The sequence below is a fragment of the Fusarium oxysporum genome, chromosome XII, assembly GCF_013085055.1.
Source record: "Fusarium oxysporum Fo47 chromosome XII, complete sequence".
Lineage (NCBI taxonomy): Eukaryota > Fungi > Ascomycota > Sordariomycetes > Hypocreales > Nectriaceae > Fusarium > Fusarium oxysporum.
In genome coordinates this window covers 2097341-2123463 of record NC_072851.1, presented here as the reverse complement: position 1 = coordinate 2123463, position 26123 = coordinate 2097341, and the positions used below count along the sequence as shown (strand labels likewise).

The 26123-nt window shown below is 48.7% G+C and overlaps 9 protein-coding genes across 9 annotated transcripts; 5 read left to right on the top strand and 4 right to left on the bottom strand.

The window, feature by feature from the left end:
• Positions 1-300: 300 nt before the first annotated feature.
• On the top strand, positions 301-1203 carry FOBCDRAFT_209717 (uncharacterized protein; the record flags this gene model as incomplete). Its single annotated transcript, XM_031194134.2, has 1 exon — positions 301-1203. The coding sequence occupies one exon, from the start codon at positions 301-303 to the stop codon at positions 1201-1203; it is 903 nt and encodes a 300-aa protein (XP_031030755.2).
• A 107-nt stretch (positions 1204-1310) lies between these two features.
• FOBCDRAFT_254766 (Transketolase, thiamine diphosphate binding domain-containing protein) lies at positions 1311-6437 on the bottom strand (the record flags this gene model as incomplete). Its single annotated transcript, XM_031194132.3, has 7 exons — positions 1311-1564; positions 1610-3387; positions 4224-4936; positions 4989-5506; positions 5556-6038; positions 6089-6198; positions 6247-6437. 7 exons carry the CDS (start codon positions 6435-6437, stop codon positions 1437-1439), a joined length of 3921 nt encoding a protein of 1306 aa, XP_031030753.3. The 3' UTR covers positions 1311-1436.
• Positions 6438-6878: 441 nt separating this feature from the next.
• Positions 6879-7868, top strand: FOBCDRAFT_150682 (ketose-bisphosphate aldolase; the record flags this gene model as incomplete). Its single annotated transcript, XM_054707924.1, has 3 exons — positions 6879-6949; positions 7033-7412; positions 7477-7868. The coding sequence occupies 3 exons, from the start codon at positions 6879-6881 to the stop codon at positions 7866-7868; spliced, it is 843 nt and encodes a 280-aa protein (XP_054563899.1).
• A 666-nt stretch (positions 7869-8534) lies between these two features.
• FOBCDRAFT_149616 (thiamine diphosphate-binding protein) lies at positions 8535-10367 on the top strand (the record flags this gene model as incomplete). Its single annotated transcript, XM_031194130.2, has 4 exons — positions 8535-8680; positions 8738-8847; positions 8912-9334; positions 9394-10367. The coding sequence occupies 4 exons, from the start codon at positions 8535-8537 to the stop codon at positions 10365-10367; spliced, it is 1653 nt and encodes a 550-aa protein (XP_031030751.2).
• Positions 10368-11103: 736 nt separating this feature from the next.
• Positions 11104-12056, top strand: FOBCDRAFT_209712 (uncharacterized protein; the record flags this gene model as incomplete). The annotated part of the gene is made up of 3 exons (XM_059609281.1): positions 11104-11128; positions 11179-11404; positions 11450-12056. The coding sequence occupies 3 exons, from the start codon at positions 11104-11106 to the stop codon at positions 12054-12056; spliced, it is 858 nt and encodes a 285-aa protein (XP_059468239.1).
• A 1214-nt stretch (positions 12057-13270) lies between these two features.
• On the bottom strand, positions 13271-16095 carry FOBCDRAFT_266211 (uncharacterized protein; the record flags this gene model as incomplete). The annotated part of the gene is made up of 4 exons (XM_054707923.1): positions 13271-15089; positions 15181-15447; positions 15505-15729; positions 15899-16095. 4 exons carry the CDS (start codon positions 16093-16095, stop codon positions 13271-13273), a joined length of 2508 nt encoding a protein of 835 aa, XP_054563898.1.
• A 2087-nt stretch (positions 16096-18182) lies between these two features.
• On the bottom strand, positions 18183-19839 carry FOBCDRAFT_150568 (uncharacterized protein; the record flags this gene model as incomplete). Its single annotated transcript, XM_054707921.1, has 3 exons — positions 18183-18541; positions 18594-19613; positions 19665-19839. 3 exons carry the CDS (start codon positions 19837-19839, stop codon positions 18183-18185), a joined length of 1554 nt encoding a protein of 517 aa, XP_054563896.1.
• A 651-nt stretch (positions 19840-20490) lies between these two features.
• Positions 20491-23122, top strand: FOBCDRAFT_254764 (fungal-specific transcription factor domain-containing protein). The gene is made up of 6 exons (XM_054707920.2): positions 20491-20700; positions 20762-21754; positions 21802-22206; positions 22267-22475; positions 22530-22730; positions 22784-23122. Exons 1-6 carry the CDS (start codon positions 20519-20521, stop codon positions 22948-22950), a joined length of 2157 nt encoding a protein of 718 aa, XP_054563895.1. The 5' UTR covers positions 20491-20518; the 3' UTR covers positions 22951-23122.
• Positions 23123-25435, bottom strand: FOBCDRAFT_193860 (uncharacterized protein; the record flags this gene model as incomplete). The annotated part of the gene is made up of 5 exons (XM_031194128.3): positions 23123-23764; positions 23815-23900; positions 23960-24044; positions 24104-25163; positions 25224-25435. The coding sequence occupies 5 exons, from the start codon at positions 25433-25435 to the stop codon at positions 23129-23131; spliced, it is 2079 nt and encodes a 692-aa protein (XP_031030749.3). The 3' UTR covers positions 23123-23128.
• Between the last annotated feature and the right edge of the window lie 688 nt (positions 25436-26123).

Sequence of the window (26123 nt, the reverse complement as noted above, 5' to 3'; positions counted from 1 at the left end):
GGTCATACATGCCAAGCCCACGTAACGATTGTAACCTTAGCTCGTCTCGGTGACCTCGCGTTTTGAGTGTTTTGAGCCTATCTCCATCGGGACGCTTGGCCAATTCATCGTTCCTGTGGCAAGATTGCCATTCTATTCTGGGCATAAGAACAAGACGCGTAGCATTCTGTCTACTTGACCGAGTTCTATCAAGCATCAGAGACCGTCCTACTACTCGTAAAATACAGACTACTTCCCCCTAGTTGAAGCCAATTGTACGAGTCTTGAACAAACTACCTACACATAAACACAATCTTTACTATGTCTCCCAGCGCGCTCGATAGCCCTACCGCCGTCCCTGCCAACGGCGACACCGCTGCAGCACCAGCATCAATACCAGACGCAGCTGCCGAGACCTCACCGACATTTCTGAGCACCCAGCCAGGCCCTGACCACCACTGGAGAGTCACATTGAAGGATAAGGTCATCGCCATCACCGGCGCCAACAGGGGCATTGGTCTAGGCATCGCAGAGGTCTGTCTAGCCAACGACGCTGCCGCCGTCTTTAGCCTGGACCTTTTCGAGCCCGGCGACGAGTTTCTCGCCTTGCAGGCCGCGAACCCGAAGCGACTCTGTTATATCCACTGCGATGTCACGTCTGAGGAGAGCATTACATCAGCTATTGATGCTATCATCTCCAAGCGGGGCGCCATCCACGGCCTCGTCGCCAACGCCGGCATGACGAAGCATCAGCCGGCGCTCGACTTTGACCGCGCCCAGCTAGACAAGCTGTTTAACCTTAATGTGTTTGGTGCATACTTCTGTGCTACGACTGTCGCACGGCGGTTCATAGAATTGGGCATCAAGGGCTCCATCGTCTTCACTGCGTCCATGACCTCGTACCGTCCCAACCGCGCAGCACCCTCGGCCCCCTACGGAGCCACCAAGGGTGCTGTGCGGAATATGGCACATACGCTGGCCATGGAGTGGGCTAAGCACGGTATCCGTGTTAACTCTATCTCACCCGGCTTCGTTAAGACGGCTATGACATACTTTGTAGACCAGGCGCCTGATTGGGATCTCAAAATGCAGTATTATGGTGGTATGCCGAGGCTGGCTGATCCGAAAGAGCTCGGGGGTGCATATGTATACTTACTCTCTGATGGGGCTTCATATACGACCGGCATTGATATCCCGGTTGCTGGCATTGTCGGGGCTTGGTAAAAGGTTACAAGCACGTTTTGGTGATGTATCTATTTCTATGCACGGTAACAATAGAAGCGTGAGATGAACGCATTTTCCCCAGTTTAACCAGATTCGTCGTCTACTCTGTTTGAACGTGAAGGGCTTGGTCGATCGGCGATGACCAAGTCATTGGATTAGCTAAAAGTCAAGATACATCCAACCTGGACAAGAAAAGCTTCAAGTCAGCTTTGCAGTAGTCGCGAAGTAGCATCTTATTCTTGCCATACGCGCTTAAGATCTGCTACGAGCCCCGTAGCGGGAAACTTGCTAATCTCCAACATCCTGTCCAAAGTATCAAGGAGTTCCGCCTGCTTCTCTGGCATCTGAACGCACTGGCCGACTGGGCTGGTTAGTCAACGATTCATCAAAGGAAGTTGCCGCTTACCAGCAAATATGGCCTGGACATTGAGAAAGGCCATTGCAGGCTCGCTCCTTTGGCAGGCGTTTGCAATGCTGCAAACCATATGGAGGCTTTCGTTGAGGCCTTTTTGACGCTGACGGTACGCGTTGAGGCCACCGGTTGAGGGCTGGTTCAGCAGTACGATGGCCTTGCAAAAGTGATACATCTGCATGGCGCCGGCGTGGTTCGGCGGGTGGAACCATACGGATCGGAACCTTGTCTGAGACTTGGAGGTTGAGGGTGCCCGGCTCATGGTGTCCTGTTCCGGTGTGACCATGACTGGCTTATACGAGCAAGGAAGGATACGATACCAATTTTCGAGGGCTTGAAGAAGTCTGTTCCCATGCTCAATCTTCTGTTGTATATCTTGACTAGGTGAGGTCTTGTCCAGAGCGGCAAACTCGACGCACTTGGCACATATGTAGACCATCCTCGTGGCGAGCTCGTCAGAATCGAGATCCTCGAGTCTCTTCTTGGGGCGCCAGATAGTAAGAGTCGGCCTCCCTGCCCGGAACGCTGCCCAGATATCCTGTCTAAGCCACGCCCACCACACAGCTCGCCTCAATCCGTCGATGGACTCGCCATCGTTGTCTTGGGAACGTTGTATCCAGAAAGCACCTCGTAGGTGGCGTTCCCAGTTGCCGCTCGTCGAGGTGCCGCCAGCGTCAAACATTTCATATGTGCTGATCATTATGGCCGTGGCCAGAATCTCGTGGGATTCTGCATAAGAAGGATAGAGAAGAGTCTGCGAAAGATACTGGAGGGTCTCGTAGTAGTACTGGGTGGCCATGTGCGCAGGTATTTGACTGTGTTCCGGGGGTTGGCCACCGCCTGTTGTTGTCTCCGGTGACGATGAGTTGCTCTCGCTCGAGTTTCCGCCATGGCTCTGTGCCTGCCTGATTTTGACGCCAAGAGACATGTGTTTGGCTGCGACTGCAAGTATCGCCTTCAACAGTCCTGAGTTGCGCAGCGCGAGGTGAGGTACGACATTGGTAAAATGACGCTCTCGATCAAACAGATCGAGAATCGGTCCAACGATTTCAGTGTAGTAACGAAAGAAGCCAAGGTCGGCTGGCGAGAGCTCGATGCTCTCAGTGGTGTTCCATGGTTTGTTGGCCGATTCGTGATCCACTAAGGACACTCCAAGACCATTAACGTGACGGTCTTGTGCGTGGGAGTCGGTATCGATAGATCTCGGGGCAGGTGACTGCCGTCGAGAGAGTGTGCTCTCATCAAAGTTCCATCGTGGTTCGCCATTCGAGGCATCGTTTAATCGTTGGATCTGGGAGATGGCATCCTGCGCTAGCAGGTCATACCATTCGAAGGGCGAGATGTTGAGCAGCGAAACTTGGCTCCTGGCTAACGGAGACGCAGCGAAATCAAAGTCTACGTTGGGCAAACGTCCATCATTACTTGTCTCTGACTGGTCATCCTGGGATATGTCGATGGAGTCGTGGAGCTGGAATGTAACAGAAGGTTCAACAAGAACTTGGAAGTTATCCTGGTAGCTGGCCGTTTCCTCGATGCTGGGTTGATTATTGTCAGCATCGCCGGTCTCTTGAACAACGCTTAGGCCGCCGGTACTGCTGTTCCCGCTGCAAGATGCCTCAGGGACTGCATCCTGGCGCAACTTGGCTGCTTCGGAGATGTCCTGATCTGCTTGTACTAGGACACTCAGCTGCTGAGCATAACGGCAGTCTCGATCAGACTTGGAACACTGGACACATCTGGGCTTGCCTTCGTCACACTTGACGCGTCTTCTTCTACAGGTGAGACTGTAGGGTAGTGTCAGCGGTTTCAAGGCTAGCCTTAGCCAGTCGAGTGGGAGTAAGTAAGTGAATACCTACCAGCCCGTCGAGGTTCTCAAACCGCGAGCCCGAGACGGTCGATTGCGGCGAAATCGTCTGGGGGTGTTGTTGGTGTCCATTGATGAAGGATGGATTATGGCAAACTGTCTGGGTCTCGTCTCGAGGGTATCAGCTCCATTTATTTATACGGCTTTAAAACGAGCTAGGTATAGCGTTGAATTTCCCCCGCATTTCTCCACTAAACCAATCTTACTGGATGGGAACAGTATTTAGCATGGGATGATGATAAAGAAATGAACAATCGAGGCCCTGGTCTAACCTCTAACCCGAGTTTCACTGCTTTGTGAATACAGTTATGATTAGATCTTGCCTGGCTAAGAGCCTCTCCCTCTTACAAAATTAATCATAACACATTTCCTTGTCACTCTCTTACATCATCACCGTTTAGCCCAATCGGGCAAGGAAAAACGGGCTTCACTGCCGCCAGAGCCAAATGAAAGACTTAAAAGCACTTCGATATCTTTGCCCTTAAGTTGATATACAGGCGAAGCAATTAAGCAGGATAACAATCAATACTGACCAACTCTCAATGCTCAAATCCAACTCCCAAGCTGCCATTGAGATCTCTAAAATCACCCCTCAGTATCTCAATACCATCTCTTTTGACCTCCTCTACCAGACCCCTGATCTTAGTTGCAACATTATGAGGTTGGAATCCGAAATACTCGTATGTCGCCTTGGATGGAAGGCTCTTTCCGAATCGCCTCATAGATATCGATGCATCAGCGTACCGCTCCCATCCATTCGCGGCATATGCCTCGATGACGACGGTAGCCTTTCCGGAGCGCGGCTTTAGCACTGACTGCTTGTACTGTCGCGATTGCTGCTCGAAGAGTCTAGGGCAGGGAAATGAAACCACTCTTGACTTGATGCCGTGCTCCTTGAGAAGCACATCCTTGGCCTGCATCGTCAGGCCCATCTCGGAACCGACTCCAATTAGCGTCACGTCAAAGTCGTCATCGTCAGCCTCGACAAAGACGTATGCACCCACGCTCACGCCCTCACGCGAAGAGTGCTGCGGGAACTGTGTCAGGTTCTGTCGGGACAGAGAGATGATGGTTGGCGTCTCGGTGGCCTGGATAGCAGCTATGAAAGCACCTGCCACCTCCTCAGAGTCACATGGACGGATATACAGGGTATTTGGCATGGCGCGGTAGAGAGCTGGCAGGGCGATCGGCTGATGTGTTGGCCCATCCTCGCCGGTACCAATGCTATCGTGGGTAGCGATGTGAATCTGCTGGAGTCCCTGGAGGGCTGCCATTCGAACAGCTGGGGCGGCATAGAGGTAGAACATAAAGAATGAACTTGTCATAGGGATAAAGGTGCCCTTATTAAATGCAGCAAGGCCATTGGAGATGGCACACATGGCGTGCTCGCGGATACCATAGTGGATATAGCGGCCACTGTAGTTTCCGTTGAGACCGCAAGCGGTTCGCAGATTAGGCTACTCGTACATTAGTAATTGCAATCAATACTCTTTATTCTTCTGAACTCACTGATTGGAAGTCGACCTTGTTATTGAAGGCCACATGGCACGAAGGGGTCAGGTCCGCGGTGCCGACCAAAAAGGACTTGATCCTCTCTCCAAGGATATTGGTCAGAATACCTGCAGACTTTCGCGATGACGTGGGCTCAGTTGGAAGCTCTGAACTGCTGGGGATGCACTTTGTCCAGTCGTCGGGCATCTTTCCAGCGACACGAAGGCCGAATTCCGTCCCAAGCACAGGATCCTCTTTCTTATACCTCTGAACAGTCTTCAGCCACTCGGCCTCGTAGGCATCGCCGCGGACACGGACATCTGCAAACAAGTCGTAGACATCTTGTGGGATGTGGAAATGCTCGTTGGAGTCCAGGCCGAACGACTTCTTGATGTTGGCCACGTCGTCGACCCCGAGGGCTGCTCCATGCGTTTTCGCGTTGCCGGCCGCGGCAGATCCGAAGCCGATAGTTGTGCGGATATTGATAAAGGTTGGCTTGTCGCTTGATCGGGCCGCGATAAGGGCGTTGACGATGGCTGGTTATCATGAGTTGAAGCGTATTCAAGGGGACACTTGCGAACGTACCGGTAACATCTGAGTCTCCGTCAAACACATCCAGCACATTCCATCCGGTAGCCTCCATCTTTGCATTGATATCCTCAGTATTGGCAACATCCGCCGTGCCATCACAAGTAATCGAGTTGTTGTCGTAAATAATGCAGAGGTTATTAAGCCTCCAATGACCAGCGAGGGAGACTGCCTCCAGCCCAACGCCCTCTTGAAGGCAGGCATCACCAATCATGCACCACGTCATGTTATTCACTAGCTCATACCCTGGCTTGTTGTATGTCGCGCCCAGGTTCTTGGTTGCCATGGCGAGACCAACGGCATTAGCGACTCCTTGGCCGAGGGGACCAGTGGTAACCTCAACGCCCTCATTCTCAATCTCTGGATGGCCGGGGCAGAGGGAATCGGTCTTTGTTGAGTGGTATGACTTGAGCTGCTCCAGGGTCATGCTCTTGACACCGACAAGGTGCATGAATAGATATTGCCACAGACAGGCATGTCCTTGATCTTGGTCAGAGCGTCTCGCCATGAGTTTGTAGAGATTGACATACCATTGGACAGAACGAAACGGTCACGGTTGAAATACTCGCAATTGTTGGGAGAGTACCTCATGACGTACTTGTAGAGGGCGATGCCAATGGCTGCCATGCCCATAGCGGATCTGAAGAGTCAGTGCCGTGAGCAGCATGAAACCGGAGCCATCTCTTACCCAGGGTGTCCACCATTGAACTGCTGGCAAAGGTCCGCGATGAAAGCTCTAAACACCTTCAAAACCCTGTCGTGTTTCTCTGGGCTCTCGAGGTTGAGGCCAGCAACGGTAGTGCTGCTATTGCTGGGGAGGGGCTTGACGACAATTTTGTCAACAGCAGTCCTCTCGTTGAGTTCTAGTGTTGGAGCCATGATGTACCAGTGAGTGGAAAGTGTTGTTTGGTGATATTGAGATGGGGTTATGAATCGGGAGCTGGAAATTCATCGCCAGCTGCCAGCTTAGATATACTTGGACATTGTATCACAATCATTGTTCTGCAGTTGTGTAGTTGATGACCAGATTTACCAACTTCGAGACGATCCCGAATTCAGTTCCAATAGGATGTTCTGTTACCGTATACGAGTGCGAGGAGGTAGCGTGAGCAGCGTGAAAGGAAACGACCTCGCTTCGAGGTTATGATGCCCTCGTCTCGAGGACAGCCCCACCCTCGGCTTATGCTACCACTCATTGAGGACAAGTAGTACGGAAACCCAGGGTGTTGATCCCTGTGAGTGTTATATCAGAAAGTAATTGGAGATTTTCAATGCCTAATCATTCTTCCACTCATCCGTGATCAAGGAGAAACAGCAGAAATGGATTCCTGGCTGGATGTTCAGAAGCAGAACCGCACCCTGCAAATCCTCCGCTCGGCGGCCGAGGGCAGGTATGGTGTCTTGGCTGTGATTTGGTGGGCAACCCTTATTCGGACTGAAATGGACTATTCTCATGCGCAATTTCATTGTTTAGTTACAACATCGAGCACCTGACAGCGCTAGTTCGCGCTGCCGAAGCCAAGAGGTCACCTCTTATTCTTCTACTCTTCCCCTCAACCGTCAAACAGCTCCCGACGTTGGCATGGGCAGCAGCAGCAGCAGTCAAGTCAGCAACTGTACCGCTGTCGCTCCATCTAGACCATGCGCAGGACGAAGCGCAGATCCGAGAAATTGCTGCAACTTTGCCGTTTGATTCGATTATGGTGGACATGAGCCATTATGACCACGACGAGAACTTAGAAAAGACCAAGGTTTTGACGAGAATTTGCCATGGTCACGGCATCGCTGTTGAGGCTGAAAGTGGGCGCATCAATGGGGGAGAAGAGGGTATTGCGGACACGGGATCTCTGGAAGGTGAGTAAGGCGATCCAAGCCAATGCCTACACGGGGAAGCTTGAGACTGATGGCTTAACACAAGCACTCTTCACCACGCCTAGAGAGGTCGAAGACTTTCTAGCTGCCGAAATCGACCTTCTTGCGCCGAGCATAGGTAACATCCACGGCGACTACGGCCCAGCCGGGCCTCAGCTCGACTTTGGCCGACTGTCCAGCGTCAACACTCAGGTTAGCGGTCGCGTGATCATGGCGCTCCACGGCACAAACGACTTTACGCCTGAGATCATGCAATGCTGCATCCAAAACGGTGCAATTAAATTAAACATCAATAAGCTTATCCTGGAGAGTTGGAATACTTATGTCAGAGAGCATTCTCAGGAGCCGCTGATGCAGCTCATGGATGGTGGTATGACTGTGCTCCAAGCCGAGGTTGAGCGGTGGATGGATATCTGTGGAAGTAGCGGGAAATCATAAAAGAAAGATTGAGTTGTAACTTCCACGGCAATAATGACTTCACACAATCAAGTTTATCTGTTGGCCTGACATCCGTGTTTGAATCAACATTGTGCACCTAATTATTCCTACTTGGCATGCATGTCGGTGTGAGACGTTAGTTAATAAAGTCCATACCTTGACTATCGCCAAACTCTGTGCTATTCCCCCTTCAACAGTGGCATCGGCCAGACATCTCAGGGCTTAGCACCTTCAACTAGTTGAAACTGCTTCAAAAGAGCCATCTCAAAGCTTACAAGGGGACAAAGTGGGGCCAATTTTGACTCTTCCCGTTCGCATGAGCCAGGCTCCAGATTTAGCCCCCGAAGAGTACCTGTCGGTCATTAGTACGAGCTTAACTGCCGGCCGGCCTCGTTGCGAGCTCACCTCGAAGCGAGGTCCGCCCCCTGCTTCTGTGTTGTTTTGATCACCTAAATTTACGCGTGTAAAGAAAGCAATTGGCAATTTGAAACTCAGAAGCGACAAGTGACGAGCCTGTCCACGGGGGGTACCAAACCGGCTTTATGGACAAGTGATACAAGAGGCTGTATAATGAATAGATAGTTGAAGAAGCAGACCCACCGGATTATCAGTCTACTTTTGACTGCTGCTTTTTACCCCTACCCATAGTCCTCTTGTTTTCCAACCATGAACCCCATGATGCATCACACTCCCGCCGAAGCCTCGGGTGACTCTCGGGCCAGTGGAAGCTCCTCTCACGAGCTTCAAAGGCTCGACAGAGTCTCGAAGCTGCTCGTAGGTTTCATCTCGCAGTTGAACAAAGAAGGATATGAGTAAGTCTCATCACAAAAGTAATAGCTTGGATGACATTTATCTGAGCAGTCGTGTAGATCTTCCAGGCTCAAGGCTTCTATTGGAACTGCCCTCTTCAAGCATGTGATGAGATATGCACCAGAGAACAGTCACTACTTTAACCGGGATCGTTTAGTCGTGTCAGGACGTAGGTTTCGTTCCCAGTGTCTATCTAGCTATTTCTCTGTACCAACTCACATACCTGCCTACAGATTACGCTGGCAGATGGCAAGACTTGTTTGTGCATCTGATTGCAGCAAAGGGCCTCGCCGTCGACCCTTTAGGAGTTGCCAGCGTTTTTTCCAGAACAACAACTCTTCCGTGTCACTCAAATCAAGCAATCTTGAGTGCTATCGGTCAGGCAATTGCAATGAGAAACCTTACGATGCTCTACAACAAGCCAGGCCTGGAGCTGTTAGACAACATGATTTGGTGCGTCATCGACGATGCCAAGTTTCAACAGGACAGTGCTCTTAATACAGTCGCTCTTGCCGGCAGTTGGAAGCTAAGTAATCTCTGTATCATTTACGATAGCATGTATGATTCAATGAGCGATAAGCTTGAAGTTAACAACCTCAAGACGCGTGGCTGGAATGTAATTGAACTGGTGAATGACGACGACCTCACTATCACCGGTGGGTTTTGCCAGTGTGTTTCCCGCGATGATTGAACCACTCTCTAATCCAAAACAAAGCCCTGTGTACGGCCCTCAGTACCTCAAGAAGAAGCAATGCGCCGACCTTGATCAGTGTCCAGTCGCCCAACAGCTCCTTGTCACACTGGCTACACTCTCATCCCAACAACAACACTCCGCTCTACCTCCCGCTAGAACTTTACGACGTCTTCCAAGATGTTTTCAAGAAAAGCAACCTCTACGAGGCTGATTGGCTGGTGAGGGTGAAGAGATACCGGGAACTGTACCCAGCGCTCGCCAGGGAGTTCTGGAATCACGTTGCTGGCAAGCCAGCCACCATCACTCAACACCAAACTGCCCTCACTGGCCCAATAACTCCACCTCTATCGCCCTGGCCAGCTGAGCAGCGCTCTCGGAGAGGAGATCACAGCTCCCTCGGAAGAGACAAGTTTTCACAGCAGCCAGATAGGCGTTCGAGGCCAGGTAGGACAAAGCCCGAAACCCTTCACATCCGCCCCTGCGACGCCGAAGAGGCTGCAGGTGCCTTTCTCGTGTCCATCAGATCGACCAAGTTACCAACAACTATTTCCTTGCCACAAAATGGTGCCGCAAGCTTTCCTGGTCACTCGTCTCGTCTAGGTGTGACACTTGGAGCTTACACCTTCTCTAAATGTCACGACGAGGACTTTGACTTGACTCTCATGACCGCTGGTGTTGGGATTCACTATGCCATGGGCACGCAAGAGTTTCTCATAAGGGAGTATGGTCTGAAAGCTAGAATAGTGTCATGTCCCTGCCTTAGGCTTTTTCAGTTGCAGACAGAGGAGTACAGGAGATCTGTCCTTCAGATGCAGAGCAGGAAACCGACGGTGGCAATTGACTTTGGGAATAGCCAGGGCTGGAAGCCTTATGCGGACGCGTTAGTGTTATTGAAAGAAAGCGTTAGTATAGAAATAGAGGCCAATATGCCGAATAGGATTGGGCCCAGGGTTAAAGACTTTGTTAAGGAGTTTAAAAAGAGAAATACTTTATAAGTTAAATGTATAAAAATATATCTTGACTCTACCCCTTGGCCATCGAACCCTATCACCTCCGATTTATATACGCCTTTGACAGCCTCTATGGTTTTCAAACCCACTTTATAAAAATTATTTACCTTAATATCCTTAAGCCAAGAGTTTGATCGACAGAAGTACAGCAAGTTGCTGTAGGCCGGTCGTCAGGCCGAACATAGACGTCTACGGCGTCCGATGAGACTTGAGCGCAGATAGTAATTGCTGTATGGATAAGACAAACGCAAGGAGCGCAATAGATGTAAAGGACTATGAGGGGAGCGCTCTGGTCCATGTAACCACTATGCCAAGGTACTGTTTCCTTGTCTTCCCTGATCTTTGAATCAATTTCGATTAACCATTTAGTCAACTGACCAAGCGACTTGCCTCCACGCACGTTTGTCGATGAGACATTATACTGCTGTTTGTTGTCATTGTTTCCAGCAACCTGGTCTCCAAGGTACCGCACGTCACACGGCTGTTGCGTTTGTGCCTTGCGGCACCCACTTGTCAAAACAAAGCATTTTATACAGACGGACAAGCTCCTTTATAAAACTGTCTGGAATGACCCTGAGCACATGATTGCCCTATAAATATATCATCATAGCGACCTCAAGGGCCGTCGGAGAATAGAGTGCTGTTGAGCAAATGAAGCTGAGGAGTTTTATGAGACTTATGATGAATTATAATGGATTATGATGAGATACTATGAGACACAATGGGTTTTGTAGAGCGAGATAAAGGTAAATAAATATTTTAAATATTTATGACCCCCAAACAAAACATCAACAAGATCGCATCGCATCATCAATCGCTCTCCTACGTGCGCGCACTCGAAGCATGGAGAACACGCATCAACATCCCCCGAATCGCTTTCGCAAGTCAAGTTCCTCCGAAAGATCACCCCGCCCGAGCGCAAGCCGCGTGACCTGCCTTTGCCTAAAGCCTCCGACGGGCGCAAACGAGCCGCCTCGACAGCCGATGAACTATTCCAAGCATTGTCAACTTCAAGCGAGAGTGTGAGACTTTTAGTGACGTCTCAACTCTGAAGAGCTTCCCCTCAGCAAGGACGCTTACGCTCACCTTCGTCCCAAGCTTGAGGCGACCTTCGAGGACTTGCGCTTCGACTACGAACCCCGACACGAGCGGATCACGTTTCGTATGCCTTTAAGAATCCATGATATCTTCACCCACTTCATATCAGAAGCTATACACGAAGCAGTACGCGAAGTTGGCCGCAACAACGAAGACGTCCATCGCTTCACAGAAAATGTCATAAAGGGCTCGACCTCCGATATCGGCACCTCTGAGAAGAAGAAGAAGCGCTCTGCTGATGAAAAAGAGGACGATCCCGTGAAGAAGAGGCGATCTCCCGATTCTCAGTCCATCCACGTTGGTGCTCAGCAGCCAAGGATAGTTATCGAGGTTGCCGCCAGCCAAGACGCAAAGCAACTCTCCAAGCTCGCAAAGGGCTATATCCACGATACTTGGGGAGATATCAAAGCTGTTCTTTGTTTTGCCCTCAACAAATCTAACGGATCTACTCTTTCACTGTGGAAGGCCAAGTATACTTGGTGCCGGTTCAGTGGGGCACGTCACAGGCTATTATTTAAGCCTAGGCGGCGCGCAGATCACATACCTTATTCACCTAATATACGTCAAAGAGTTTAAATAGCCTTAGTTCCTCTACTTATTTAATAAGAATTAATTCTAATATTTTAAGGGTTATTTTTATTTTATAAATTTATTTTTAATATTTCCTTTAGCCTATATATTAAATAAAAAGCCTATATAAAATAAAATAAAAAGAAACCTTATTAGAATAATTAAGTAAGTAATCTATAATAAGACTACTAAGGTTATTATTAATAGGGTTTTCTTAGGTATTAGATATTAGTTTCTAGAGAAATCTAGTTTATTAGATAATTAGGTAGCCAGCAGTAGCCTAGGCTTTCTAATATATTCTACTTAGACTATAAACCTCTCTATTTATCCCCTAGCTAATATTAATCTAGTAAATAAATCTAATATAATATATATAAATAATATTAGTAATAGTTTTATCTTAAATAATTTTATTCCCTTAATTTTAAATAGTTTTTCTAAGCTTTATAATACTTATAAGGTCTTTAATTATATTATATAATTATTAGTATAAGCTACTTTTAGTATATTTCCTTTTTTTATTATTTTTATTAGGTTAAAACTCCTAAGGTAATTAAAAAATAAGAATATTAATATTATATTAGAGGTATAGAAGTTTATAAAAGTAGTAATAAAGGAGATCTAAATGCTAAATATATACAGAGAGGCAGGGGCTTAGATAGCCCTTACTATAATAGATAGTATATTTATCTAGATATCTATATATCTTAATAAGAAGCTTTGCCCTCTAGATTACTAAGCTTTCAGCTAATTTTATCACAGAGGAAAGGTTAAAGAACAGGATCATATGCACCCTGGGCGCTGTATCTTGCAGGGAGTTGCTAAAGGGAAGCCTATGTCTGTGCTCAGGGCTCTACTATAACATATTAACCAGGGGGATTGATTTTATTAGTAGTACAGTGCTGAAGGATAAAGGCTTATGGTTGGTCTGCTGTGTTCTCTTTAAGATAGTTATTTTGCCAATAAGCACTGCTGTCTAATAAAACTTTATTACTTCTACTATTTTAAGGTATATGGATTTATTCTAAAACTAAAGTCTACCTATGGTATAAGAAATAGCCTGGAAAAGTCATTCTGTGATTCAAAGTCTACTTAAATCGAGATATCTAAGTATTATCACTGAACGCAATGTATTTATTAAAGTATGCACTAAGCTCCAAATCGACCTCCAAATCAAACATATCCCCTTGCCTGCCTACTCTATATATTTCCCCATCGCTTTACACTTTTTTATCTTCTATCTGTTCCAGACTCTCAAAAGACTGAAGTAGATCAGGTTGCCCGATATATGATGACCTGCTATAGATGTCCATGTTCATGAAGTACTCTGTGCAGACTTCCTGGGCGGTTGGGCAGAGAAATTCCGAGGCTTTACCGAACCATCCACAACGTGTATGCACCTTGAACATCCGGTTCTGGACGAGAGGCATTGAAAGCTCTGTGTCGCCTTCCTCAAGCCAAGCCTTAAGCGCCTTCATGGAAAAGTTCTCGGATATCCAAGAGTCTCCGTCCCTGACCCTGCGGTATGTAAGGAGCTCAGTCTGAATCGAGGCCCAGAGAAGGCCAATCCGTGGGCCGTTGCATGGTAGCTTGAGCCAGTCGTCGTGATAATCCTCTTGGAACGTGCCCCAGCACGAGTCATGATCCGAGGACTCGCTGAAGCTTGACGCCGGAGTACCTGGCCACTCGTCTCCCAGTAGACTCGCCGATCTGTGAGAACGGCTGCTTCGCTCTTGGTCCTGTTGCAACACAGCAAGAGCTAAGACATCAGTGAGACAACCCCAGCCAACTCGGCAACTTTCGCTCCAAGCTTCAATGACATCACCAGGGACGGCCCTTATCAGATCAAGTGGTGAAAGTTGCGTGTGACGGCACTGCCCAGCGTCGGAAGACCTCAATATTTCCTCGACGGAAATATTTGCCTTCATCGAAACGTCGGCTCCAAGGGTGATAAGACATACCACCATCGCAAGTGCTCCAAACAAGGTTTCCCCAGGCATTCCCAGCTGAGCCAGGTAAAAGGCCGTGACAACGACCGTATGAAGAGGTCTGAGCCTGAGCTCTAGGCCGCAAGCTGTACAACGCCGCAGAAACAATCCACTATATGTGTTGATGCTTGGTGAGGCGGGTGAGGCAAATATGGTAATAATGCTGTGACAAACAGCCTGCACGGCTGTGTGACAGAAGGGGTGCTTCCATCTGGTAGGGATCCGAGCATATCCCTGTCTGAAGAGCTCGCGAACGGTCGGAGTTTCGGCGTCCCATCTGCCACAGATATCATTTTCTTCTCCAGGAAATCGATTGGGCGAATGGAATCCGTAGCTCACAGCACCTGGTTGAATACTGGTATGAGAGCGAAGTACGGCCACTACGAGAGCATCAAGGATTGTGTGTCCATGGTCATCAATGTTGTGATAAAAGGCAAAGGATGAGGGAAGAATCCGAAAAAGGTCAGTAAATACCCCGCAGCACTGGTTGCCGCCATTCAGGAATGCAGCCGCAAGGTGGAAGGGATGAAGAGCCTCGATTCCTTCCGGTGGCTCTTCTCCGCTGTCTTCCCAGAGTTGGTACAAAAGCTCCCTGTTTCCTGCCATTATGGCTAACTTCCAGGCGTCTAACTGGAGAGCGGCTGGGTTCTCTTCCAAGGACCTTGTGATCATATCCTGGGCCAGAGGAAGGTCTGCTTTCGGCGTGGTGGTAAAGTCATTCGAGGCCATGGACTGATGCAGAGAATCCACAAATGAGCTTGGCTCTGGATCTGCTGGTGGTTGTGAATCCGGCGAAGTAGTCGCCTCCATGCGACTGACGGGTTGATAAGATATGGATGATATATGAATGGACCATTTACAAAGCTGTGTTGGTGGGTAAGATATATTTGTCGCACTCGAGACTTCGGGTGAAGAGGGCCCGGAAGAAAGATTGAGAAATACCGAGGGCGTCCACGGACTCTGTGCATTCCGTGTTTGGGGTGTGAGGCCAAATGCTTGTGTTGGATTTAGGTTCGACATTTCCTGACCCCATTTCTTTGCCAGGACGAAGCTATGTATATAGAAGTCATGGAAGTAATTTATCATTGTGCTAATACGGATTAATAATGAATTAGATCTAGACCAGGGTCATAACAACTTACCTGCGGTCTGCTTTGGGAAGGCTAATCACAAGCTGCTCAAGGCGTCCTTGCAGAAAAAGGCTTGTGCAATGCTCTTTGTGCTTCTCATACACAAGTTGAATCCTTGGTGATGGGCCAGCTGCCGCACGACCAGGAGTGAGCGCTTCAGGACTTTGGATATGCAAATAGTCTGGAGTTGGTCCAAGAGGTCCGAAAGGGGACGGTGCTTCTGGATTCTTGGGCAGGGAGGAAACAAATGCGGCGTAAGGGAGGTTCCAGGAAGAAAATCTAGAGAGATGAATTAGCTGGAATGCAAAGATGGGCATGGGTAGTTGAGCAGCATACAATCCAGGTGCAACTTCGAGGCAGGCCTTCCTGCCAATCAAGTGTCTCTTCAGTTTCTTGTAATCGAGAGGCCTGTCCTCGCCATTGTGCTGGGTAGTGACGTCAGACACGCTTGCTCCGGGGCGTTTCTTCCTCGCGAGAGCACTCGTGATAGCGTCCTTCTCCTGTTGTTCCATGCGCTTGCTAACACCCCAGTCTTTGAGACGTCGGCGATACTCATGGGTGCTGTCATTAAAAACAAATTAGTTGTGGCTGCAGGGAATGGGAAGCAAACGTAATATTGGTGACGCGTCGAAAAGAAACCATGAGATGTAAGAACACGGCCATAGGCCACTATCATGACTAAATACCGAAAGACATCTTGGGAGAGTTGGAGGCATGATATGATACGTACACCGCATGAAAGGAGTAATGTGTTCTCATGAATTCGACCACCTGGTCCAATGTTGCCGTACGCCCATCTCCCGCACGTCTGCGCGTGTAGAGCTGGATAATAACTGGCTGTAGGCGGCTCCATCGTTCTTCCTGCGGGCAGGAAAGGAACCTTTCATTATCCGATTGTGGAAGCAGTTCCACTAGGATGGGATCCATGGTGCAGAAAATAGGTCGCAAGGAGCGATGAGGGAGAAGAGGATGACTCTGGTAATCGGAGTAGGTATGGAAGTTGGGGTTGAAAGGTAAGATGGTGATGATGATGAGGAGTTAGCTGTGGAAAACGGCGAAAAAACGAGCATTTAAATCTTCAAATTCTGCCTCAGCCAAGTTGGGGTGTTCGCTGCCTTGTTTCCCCTCAAATTTGACGTAGATATTTGGCGAACCACAGGTACCACCATACAAGACATCCCAGCAAGGCACTTGGGCGCCTCTGTCTTACACCAATGCACCAGACACAGTGAACAAAACACCAGGGTCCAATCAGCGCCCTCCAACAAAGCTGACCTCCCTGTTTTTGGCGTAACACAAAAAACACCTGAGACAACACAGGCTGACGCAAATAGCATCCTGCAAGAGAGCCTCAGTGGGCCCAACAAAACGCTACGGGCCAGTCACAGAAGGGATATTGCCGTTGGCGAATCAAGACCCTAGTCAGCTTGACTCGCATTCGCGGTGAGGCTTTGGGCTTCTTCCCAACACGTTGTTTGGTAGTCAGGGATCGACACAACGTACAAAATGCAGACGACCAATGAGCATCTCGCAGGGTACTGAACAAAACGCGGGTAACCAATCATGGAAGATAATCTCAGGATGAGGCACCATCTTAGATAGAGCAGTGAATAGAGTTCTTGGTGACGTCCATACCGACACGATCGGTGTGCAGAACTGAGTATCTCACAGAAGCCAATCAGTTTCACTCATGATTTTGAACAAAACTTCGCTGGCCAATTAACATGCCTTGACGATGAACGCCGGGGCCGGGTGTGATCGTAATGTCTTGCTGCTTCGACTTTTGGTCCATTTGACAATGCCTACACCCTGATAGACTACCAATTAAGCACGGGAGATATGATCGGAATGCTCCTGTACGACTGATAACCGTCTCTAGATGCTTGGAGTTATTGGCTACATACTGACGAGACTGACAACAACGCCGAGGGATTTTCATCTCACTTCTGAATCATGAAATCCATGCACTTTACCCATCATCCATAAATACCCAGTCTTCTTTCCATATTTGCATTGCCTGTCTTGTTCCTCTTACCACTAGGTTCTTCTCAAGTTCAAGATCCTACTACTTTGTGCCTCTCCCTTGGCCATCTAACCCCATCAGCTCCGGTTTATATACGCCTTTGACAGGCTTTCTGATTTTGGAACCATCTTTATAAAGATTCTTAGCCTTACTGTCTAAACCCTTCCATCGCGATGCCTAAACCGTATGTCCATTGACTCTATTCCTCCCTATTGCCAATATGCTTCGTGCAAGCCATCAGACTAACATCATTTGGCAGTGCCGAGGCTAAGACCTGGAGCACTGGGGCTCGAAGTGGTTCTCCTCGACCCCCACCACCTACAATCCCTTCTCATCCGGGAAGATTTAGTGTTAAGGAAGGGGAGGAAAAGAGAATGCAGGAAGAACTCTTGTTCGGCGTTGGCGCACAGTTTGGGTCTGGCAAGTCCAAGCCAGTCTCAGGTTAACCCGGCTTTCATCTCCTCATGGAAAGTTTTAGATACCTTGCCTTGTACTTATAATACCTTTGGTTGGACTTGAGACTTGTTTGTCTTATAGTACTAAGCTAAATGACTATACTTACTGCAACTTCCTAGTCGCTTCAAGGAAAAAATAAACTTCTATACTACAGGTATCCCTAAGACTTTGGATGAAATAGTGGTAGACCTTTCCATAGATAGTAAATATTAAAGTAGGAAGCCAATCAATACATAGCAACAGATGTATTATAATAGAATTTCAGTTTGACTGTAAACTGTAACTAAGAAAGACAGATATATCTAAAGCTTCAGCGCTCTGTCTATAAAGCTGTATTACCTATATTTAGATTTAAGGTATATAGACTGGAGAGCTGTAGCAATTTCTATATAAAGCCCTTGAACATTCCACTGCGACTTCCACAGCAAATACAAACAAGCAGAAGCAGCTGAGCCTCCTGTAAGAACTGACAAAGTCTTTAACAGGAGCCGAAGTACATATTTACAGGTATTAGTACGACCCTTGGCAAATGCTGTTAGCCTCTATAAAAATACCACGTCGGGTAACCATGACTCACTGTGATCTTCCAGTCGCTCCAAACGGGAAACAAGCTCCTGTACCAAAGAAATCCTTGAGAATATGGATAAAGCATGGCATTCCATACCCGGCTGTTCTCCGAGTGGGACTGGATGTACCAGCTTTGGCACCCTGAGTTCCAAACAGTTTTGGACAGATCATGCTGGATCCGATTGACATAACGCTCTTCAGCGTCCCTGTCAAGCTCAACGACTCCATTGGGGTTACCAAGAACGGGCTTGAGAATGCGCAATGCAAAGTTGACACTGTTCTCGATGGCCATGATAGCCGAAGTGTGACCTGTTGTTGCATTGGGGCCTGGCCAGCAGTCAGTCAGAGTTATGTAAACAAACATCATGCAAGTACATACCTAGAATCATGAAGAAGTTTGGAAAGCCACTCATAGCAGAGCAGTTATAGGCTTCGGCTCCACCAAACGACTCCCAGTGCTGAGCCAACGTTTCCTCACGCCCAACAACCTCAACTCCTTCGAGGAATGTGTTCGTGGAAAAGCCGTTAGCTAGCACAATAACATCGGCTTCAACAAAGCCACGATCAGTCTCGATTCCATTCTCAACAATTCTCAGCGATCGTTCGTTGGTCAAGGTCAGATTCTTGGAGTGGAGAGACTTCAGGTATCCAGAGTCATAGATTCGTCTCTTGCAACCAATCTCGAAATCTGGAATCAAAAGATCGTGATACTTGACCGGGGCAGTGTCTCTCATGAACTTCTCAGCATGAGCGCGTCGCTTCTTACGGAACTTGGCAGCGGTTGTAGTCATAGGAACTGCCTTCAACTCAATCTCGGCTGTCAAGAATATGAGCAGCCGTTGTATCATCATGGTGCCTGGTAGATAGCTGAATATGGACTTCATGTAATCAGTATACACTCCATCAATAGGCGGAAGCATCCAATGTTTAGCACGGATTATCTGGGTCAGATGCTTTGTCTTATCCACTATTGATGGGACAATTTGGGCAGCTGTACAGCCATTTCCGATGACGACGACATTCTTGCCCTTGACATCGACGTCGCTCCTCCACTGGGATGAGTGAAATATGGATCCTTTGAAGTTTTCGGAGCCAGGAATGTCAATCTCTCGAGGGGTGACCAGTATACCAGAGCCCGCAAAGAGGAACCTGCACTCGTGATGGAAGACATCTCCCGTCTTGCGGTCACAAATGTCAAGCATCCATCTCTTATTCCGTTCGACCCATTGGCAACGTTGGACTTCGACACCAAATGTCATCTTTGACGGTAGATCGTACTTATCCGCGACGTCTTTCTGGTAGTTCCAAAGCTCCTGCTGTGAAGGTAGAACTCGAGACCAGTTGGGGTTAGGCTCGAAAGAGTAGCTGTAGAGGACACTTGGGACATCGCAAGCAGCGCCTACAGCAAGTTTAGATCAGATCTTGGTTTAGGGACGTATTACCAACATACCTGGGTATTTATTGGCGAACCATGTCCCACCAAGCTCACTGTGCCGTTCGAAAAGTCGAACGTCGGTGATGCCGTACCACCGTCTGAGCGTGGCTCCGAGGGCAATGCCTGAAAAGCCAGCACCAATGCAAGCAAACTGGCTGTAAGTCGAAGGTGTTTCTTTCGTTGACGCCATGTTGAAAGCGGGAGGGTTGTTTGGAATGTCACAATTGGGACAGGCTGATATCAATAAAATCCCATGCCAGGGACTTATTCTTATAGTTATCACATGTTGGTGCTTGTCTTTCTTTTCCCCATGGGGTAGGTCGTCGGCCCATACGACAGCTCAGACATGTTGTGTCTTGTGAAGGCCAGGCCATAGCTGTGTGAGTCGGGTTGTTTCCGTACAACAAAGATGGCCGCGGTAGGTCGGGTACATTCCTTCTATTACAACCGCACTTGTCACTCCTGTCGATCCACCCTGCCATCAGGTAGCCAGAAATCTTCTAACATCAACCTTAGCTGCCAAAATCAACCGATCCAAAATCCCGCTAAACTGATGGCTCGACTACCTAATATTTTTATCATCGAGGGCAATGTCACAAGCTTTTTTTTACTCCACTAGCCTAGCTGAGACGGAACCATCCCGACACCTGCATAAATTAGAGTTCATGGAGTCATGGACCCACAAGCTCGGGATCTGCAAATTGCTCAGACCCCGTGAAGTGCGGAACGAGTTAGTGGCCAGCTTCCGCTCTTCTCTTCCCCCCAACTGAGCTGAGCTCCATCATCAGAAGGAGGGCACCCGAACTGCGCATTCTTGTACACTTGACCTTTCCGCTATCTCCGACATCAGTGACTTGCATACATACAATATGCCGGAGCAGCAATCGCGTCAACGTCGCCGCAAAGTGACATTGGCATGTGACCCTTGTCGGGAACGCAAGTCTCGCTGCGACGGGATCAAGCCGATCTGCTCCACATGTCGACGTCGGGCGCTGGGAATTGAACAGTGCGTCTACAGGGCGGGGAATGCCCGTACAGAATGCAGCGACGAGTGAGTAGCACAAACTCAGTGAGCAAGTTCGTTCCCAACTTTGACTGACAAGAAGCTGAAGTTACACAAGAGCTCTCCACGATCGGATCCGCTATCTGGAGCGTCAGCTGGAAGAAGCTTCAGCGTTGAATGGCCCAATCCCAGGCGCTATTCCAGATGGAGCCAGCAATAGACGAGCATGGCCAGAAAGCACATCAGACACAGAGAGCCAAGTTGAGTTGGATGCTCTCGTCATGGGCATATCTCATGCCCAAATACTCACCCCGTTGTCATCCGTTGCAACGGAAAGCATTGAGAATTCCAGCCATGCAAGACGCGTCACCGCCATGGGCACAACCACGTCCGAGGAGGACCTTGGACATTATCGTGACGCACGCGAGGGTTTCTACGGTTCTTCTTCGGCTGCTTCATTCTTGAAGGAGACTTGTGGAACAGCAATACCCTCCTCAAATCACCAGGCGAACCCTCAAACTTGTACTTCACAGCCTACACCTCTTTTTGGCGATGTCGACAAGTTTGCTCTTCCTCCACGCCGCCTCGCAGATCACCTTGTAGAGAGATACTTCGAGCGCATCTACTGGATCTACCCCGTGTTTGATAAGCAAGCTTTTGAGCATGGCTACAACTCGCTTTGGTTGCCGAGCGGGCAAACTGCATGTCCAGGCGAGTACCGGAACCTAGGGTTAGGTGAAGATGCCACCACTGTTGCTTTTTTCTCTTCTCTGAACGCTATCTTTGCGTTAGGGTGCATCTTCTCAAACCTTTCCACGGCAGCCAAGACGAAGGCTTATGAAGTCTTCTTCAGCCGAGCCAAGGATAAGGTTAACCTTGAACTCCTGGACATAAATGATCTGAGCGTAGTGCAGACTCTTGTGCTGGTTGCTTTGGTCCTTCAAGGTACTTCATTCCCAGATCGCTGCTGGAATACTACAGGGTTAGCTTGTCGAGTGGCGCAGGGTTTGGGCCTGCATAGTTTACCGCCGTATAACCAGCAAGAGTCGCGAGTACAGCGCATCAGACGGCGGACATGGCACGGCTGTATTGTGCTAGATACGTAAGAGTTCAATTGTATCCTTCTCTTATGTTCACTAATGGCTGTAGGCTGGTTAGCATGACTTTCGGTCGACCGACGATGATCACCAATATCTCTACCCTTGTTTTGCCAGAAAGGACTGTCCATAACTTTCAAAACACAGAGGATATTGAGCAGGTCAAATTGCAGTTTCAGATCGAGACCGTTCGTCTGAGCATCATTCTAGATAGTATGCTGTCAACAGTGTACAGGCCTTGGCAATACAAACTGCCTCACGACGATCATGGTGCTGTTTCTCACACAGATAGCAATGGTCAGAGCATGGACGTCTTTGCCGAGCTACAAGGGAAGCTTCGGGTTTTCGAGCTTGGACTCCCAAGCTTTCTCTCCTGGCATGAACCTATAGCTAGAGAGACAATTCCACCACACGAGTTTACGGTTCTCGCTATTCAAAGAAATGTGTTGCAGTCACGGTGAGATCTCCGACAAGTTGGATACTTGCCTTCCTAGATATCCTTGCTAATCGGCATCAGCTTTACTTATCTACAGGTGATGCTGTACCGCCCAATTTTAAGTCAGCTCCTAGCTCTGAATACTTCTCGGGACGCCAGTGATGACTTACACTCATCCTTCAAGCATGATGGCGCTAGAGCATGTGTACGCTCTTCAATCCAGCTCATCAATCTCGTGCACGGAACCTTTCGTACAGAAACCGCCGAAGCATGGTGGTGGAACAGCTTATGTCAGTATTCTGTTGAGACATGCATGCAGGCACAAACTAATCAAGGTTTTGCAGATACTTGCACGGCCAGCCTAGTGCTTATGACATGCCGTCTCTGTCCCTCCTTATGGGCCACACTGGATCAATCGAGCGTAATTGAGGCATCGAACAAATGCCACTCAGTCTTGGAGGTCATCTCTTCGTTCAGCTTGTCCATTCGCAAATCCTTCAATCTACTTACCAAGATGCACCAAACTATTACAGGAAGGCAACAAGGTCAGTACTTAACAGGCCAGTCTAATATGGATATTCCGACTAACACTTCATAGTGGAAGACGAATCGACCGCATACTCGCAAGAAAACCAAAGGCATGGGCTGCTGGATATACTCTTGGAAGGTGATTTATCTCTGCAGAACGCTTTGACAACATGTTTCCCCCTTGATCCTGATGCGATCGTCTTTCCATATTGGGAGGCAGCGAACTTGGGGGGATAGCTGAAGAGAAGTAGACTTCTCGGTTCATTCTACACATCGCTGGCTTCGTTATTTGTGCATCCGTGGTTAATCACTTTCTCCAAGCGTCCATGATAGCAACATTGAGAACTATATTTGTATGCAGAACCAACCCTAGCGCCTATTACATAACAAGCAACGTATTCAAGGTACTAGTTGCCTACAATCTAGGGCGCTCCTGAATATCCGTAGCCAAATCCTTTGCCAGGGCCGAGCTAATGTGCTCACAGATCGCCATGGTAGTGACCATAGGGTTGACACCACTCGCACTCGGAAAGACACTCGCATCCGCAACAATCAGATTCTCACAGCCCCAAACCCTTCCAAAATCGTCCACAACACCGTCAGATTCCTTGGTGCTCATTCGGCAGGTGCCCATCTGATGAGCAGATCCATAAGGTGTATCTGGTGTCTTGTTCCCATGAGCTTCCATTTTCTTCAGCCACTGCGAAAACTTCGCATCTGTGGCCCCTGACGAGCTATCGACACCATTCGTCAAAGTCTCTGGCTCACGGATAAATGGCTCAAGGCCGGGAAGGATAGGATGGATCTCCAAGGCACCTTGTACATAGAGAATCTTTGCCAAGCCAAGCATACCCTTCAAATTGTTATTGGCGTCGAACTTGGAGGGAGTATAAACTAAACGAGGTGTGCCATTTATGGAGTCTGCTGTGATCTGGCCACTGTCACGATCTCGAGTGATAGCAATGTATGCTTCCATGTGCCTGTACTTGGTTATCATGGCTTTATATTCAGGCCCTGATGTCCAGTTACACCATGTGAGACACATGGAAGGCTGTCACACGGTCAGTTTTGCTTTAAATATTGGTCATTGGGGAGACCTACCATCATTGAGGGACGCTCAAGCCTCACGCCGTGACCATGTCCGTCGATGTTGTCGAAGCTCGAAACCACAGACGTGAGAATTCCGCCTACCATATGTTAACACCCAACCTGCTACAATAGCGAAGGCTCGAAAGTGGTGACATACCTTCCCATGGCCGGGTCTCCTGTTCAAAGATTGCTGATACGAATGATGTTGGGTGTAGATGGAGGTTCCGTCCAATATGCTTGTTCTATACTGACATATTAGCAAATTCTACTTCCGCATTCAAAATGAACCTTGGTTGCTTACCTTGAGCCCACTGTTCTTCAAGATGATCGGGCTACACAGACTACCAGCTGAAACAACAACCCTCTTCGCGTTGATCGTCACCGTTCTGGCCGAGGTATCCGAGCCGTCTTTTGGTCTCCAAGTCCCAGTCACACCAGAAGCGACTTTCTTGCCACCATGCTTCTTAAAAAGGACCCTGTTGACGTAAAAGCCTGATATGAACTTGGCTCCGCACCTGGCGGCATCTGGTAGCCAACCATTGACAGGTCCTTGCTTCTGCCCCTTCCAGCAACCCATGGAGCAGTATCCATCCTGATGCTCGCCATGGCCCGTGTTCTGCGGGACCTGTTTAGCGCTGTACCCAAGTCTTCGCCCACCTTCCAGCAAGACAGAGTTGCCGTGGTTATGATTGATGGGCTCGTTGCTGACGCCCATACGCTCACAGACTGAGTCAAGATGTTCTTGGAACTTGGCTGATTTGAAGAAGCCAAGACCTCGTTGGTCTGCCCATTCATCGCGGACTGTGTTCTGGGGCTGTAAACACGCGCTCCAGTTGACCGTTCCGCCTCCACCAAAGCATGACCCTGCAAGTGTAGAAATAGAGCCGTCCTCTGAAGATACGAGCCCTCCCTGCTCGAAAAGGTGGAAGTATCCTGCACTTTGATCGAGAGGCAGCGAGGAGGTTTCGTAATGATGTCCTTTATCCACGACCAAGACGCGATAGCCTGCCATGGCCATAGTTCTTGCGACGACTCCTGCACCACATCCCGAGCCCACAATGACAACATCTGTATCGAGTTGAACTGGGGTTTCTGAGTCGTTGAACTGCATGAACTCAAAGGGGTATGATTCGACCGGGTGCCATCCAATGGGAGTAGTTGGGAAGCCAACGACTTCATTAAAAAGCGTACTTGATCGGAGGTAAACATGCTTGCCAATGATTGACAGTTGTTTGAAGAGGACACGAAAGGTAGCTAGAGAGCTCGTTTGCCAAGAATTCAGCACTAATGTTCGGTCTTGAATAGACAGATTACAAAACAATGTGAAGTAACCAGTGAGAGGGAGGACACCAGCTCGATTTCTGCCATGTCGCGATATTAGCAACCAGGTTGCAGGTATGTTAGGAGCACAGCGGACTTACCCGAGAAGTGAGCATATTGTACCAATGGCAGACAGTTTGTCAGCATGGAGATTAGCTAGCAGACGCTTCAAGATTTCCTGGAATAGTGGCATATTGGAAGGCTTTTCGTCGAGAAAGGCCCTGAGTGTAGAGCCATCGCAGTTGGTGAGTAGAGCACTCTTCTGGCCAGCAGGTATCGCGCTTTCAGGACAAGGAGCAATGATGGTGTCCATAATAGCCATCATGACTTGCCATTGTGCATCTGTAAGAGGCCCTGAGCTGGGGCCTGTTGGAAGGCCAATCGAAGTACGGTCCGTCATTGTGAGGATCTATGTGTTACTCGGTCTTCGGGAAGAGTGAAATGCGAGGGTCTGGCACTTACAGGTCCCAGGACAAGGCGACAGACATCTTTAAGCTCCTCGGTGGCCAGAGACATCACATGCTAGTCTGGGGTAGAGGCTAACCCCAGGTTTACCCCTCATTATTCGTATTGATTGGACACTAACCTACGTCGTTAGCTCATTGCAGGAACCGTTCCGACGTAGATCGATGAGAACCGGAACGGACCCGAACCCGCGTTGTTGAGACGAACACAGTTTCCCAGATCAAGTGTTGGTCAATTCTATAAGAAATTGGATATTTATTTCATGTAAGCTCGTGCTTATTACCAGTTACGTTTTGCATAGACCGGCGCGTAGCCAAATCCAGGGATAGAATCTTGATGTTTTGACACGAGGCAGATCCTGTCAGATGCAATTGCTTCCGCAGATCTTCGCAAGCTAGTCCCAAAATATCGATGGATAGGCCAGCTGTCCAACCCTCAAGCTACGAGCCAATGATTAGAGCCTTGCCAAAAAGCGGAGTGCTTCCGTCAATACCGACGGCACCATTCCGTAATGAGGCTTGTTGTTAGTGGGGTTT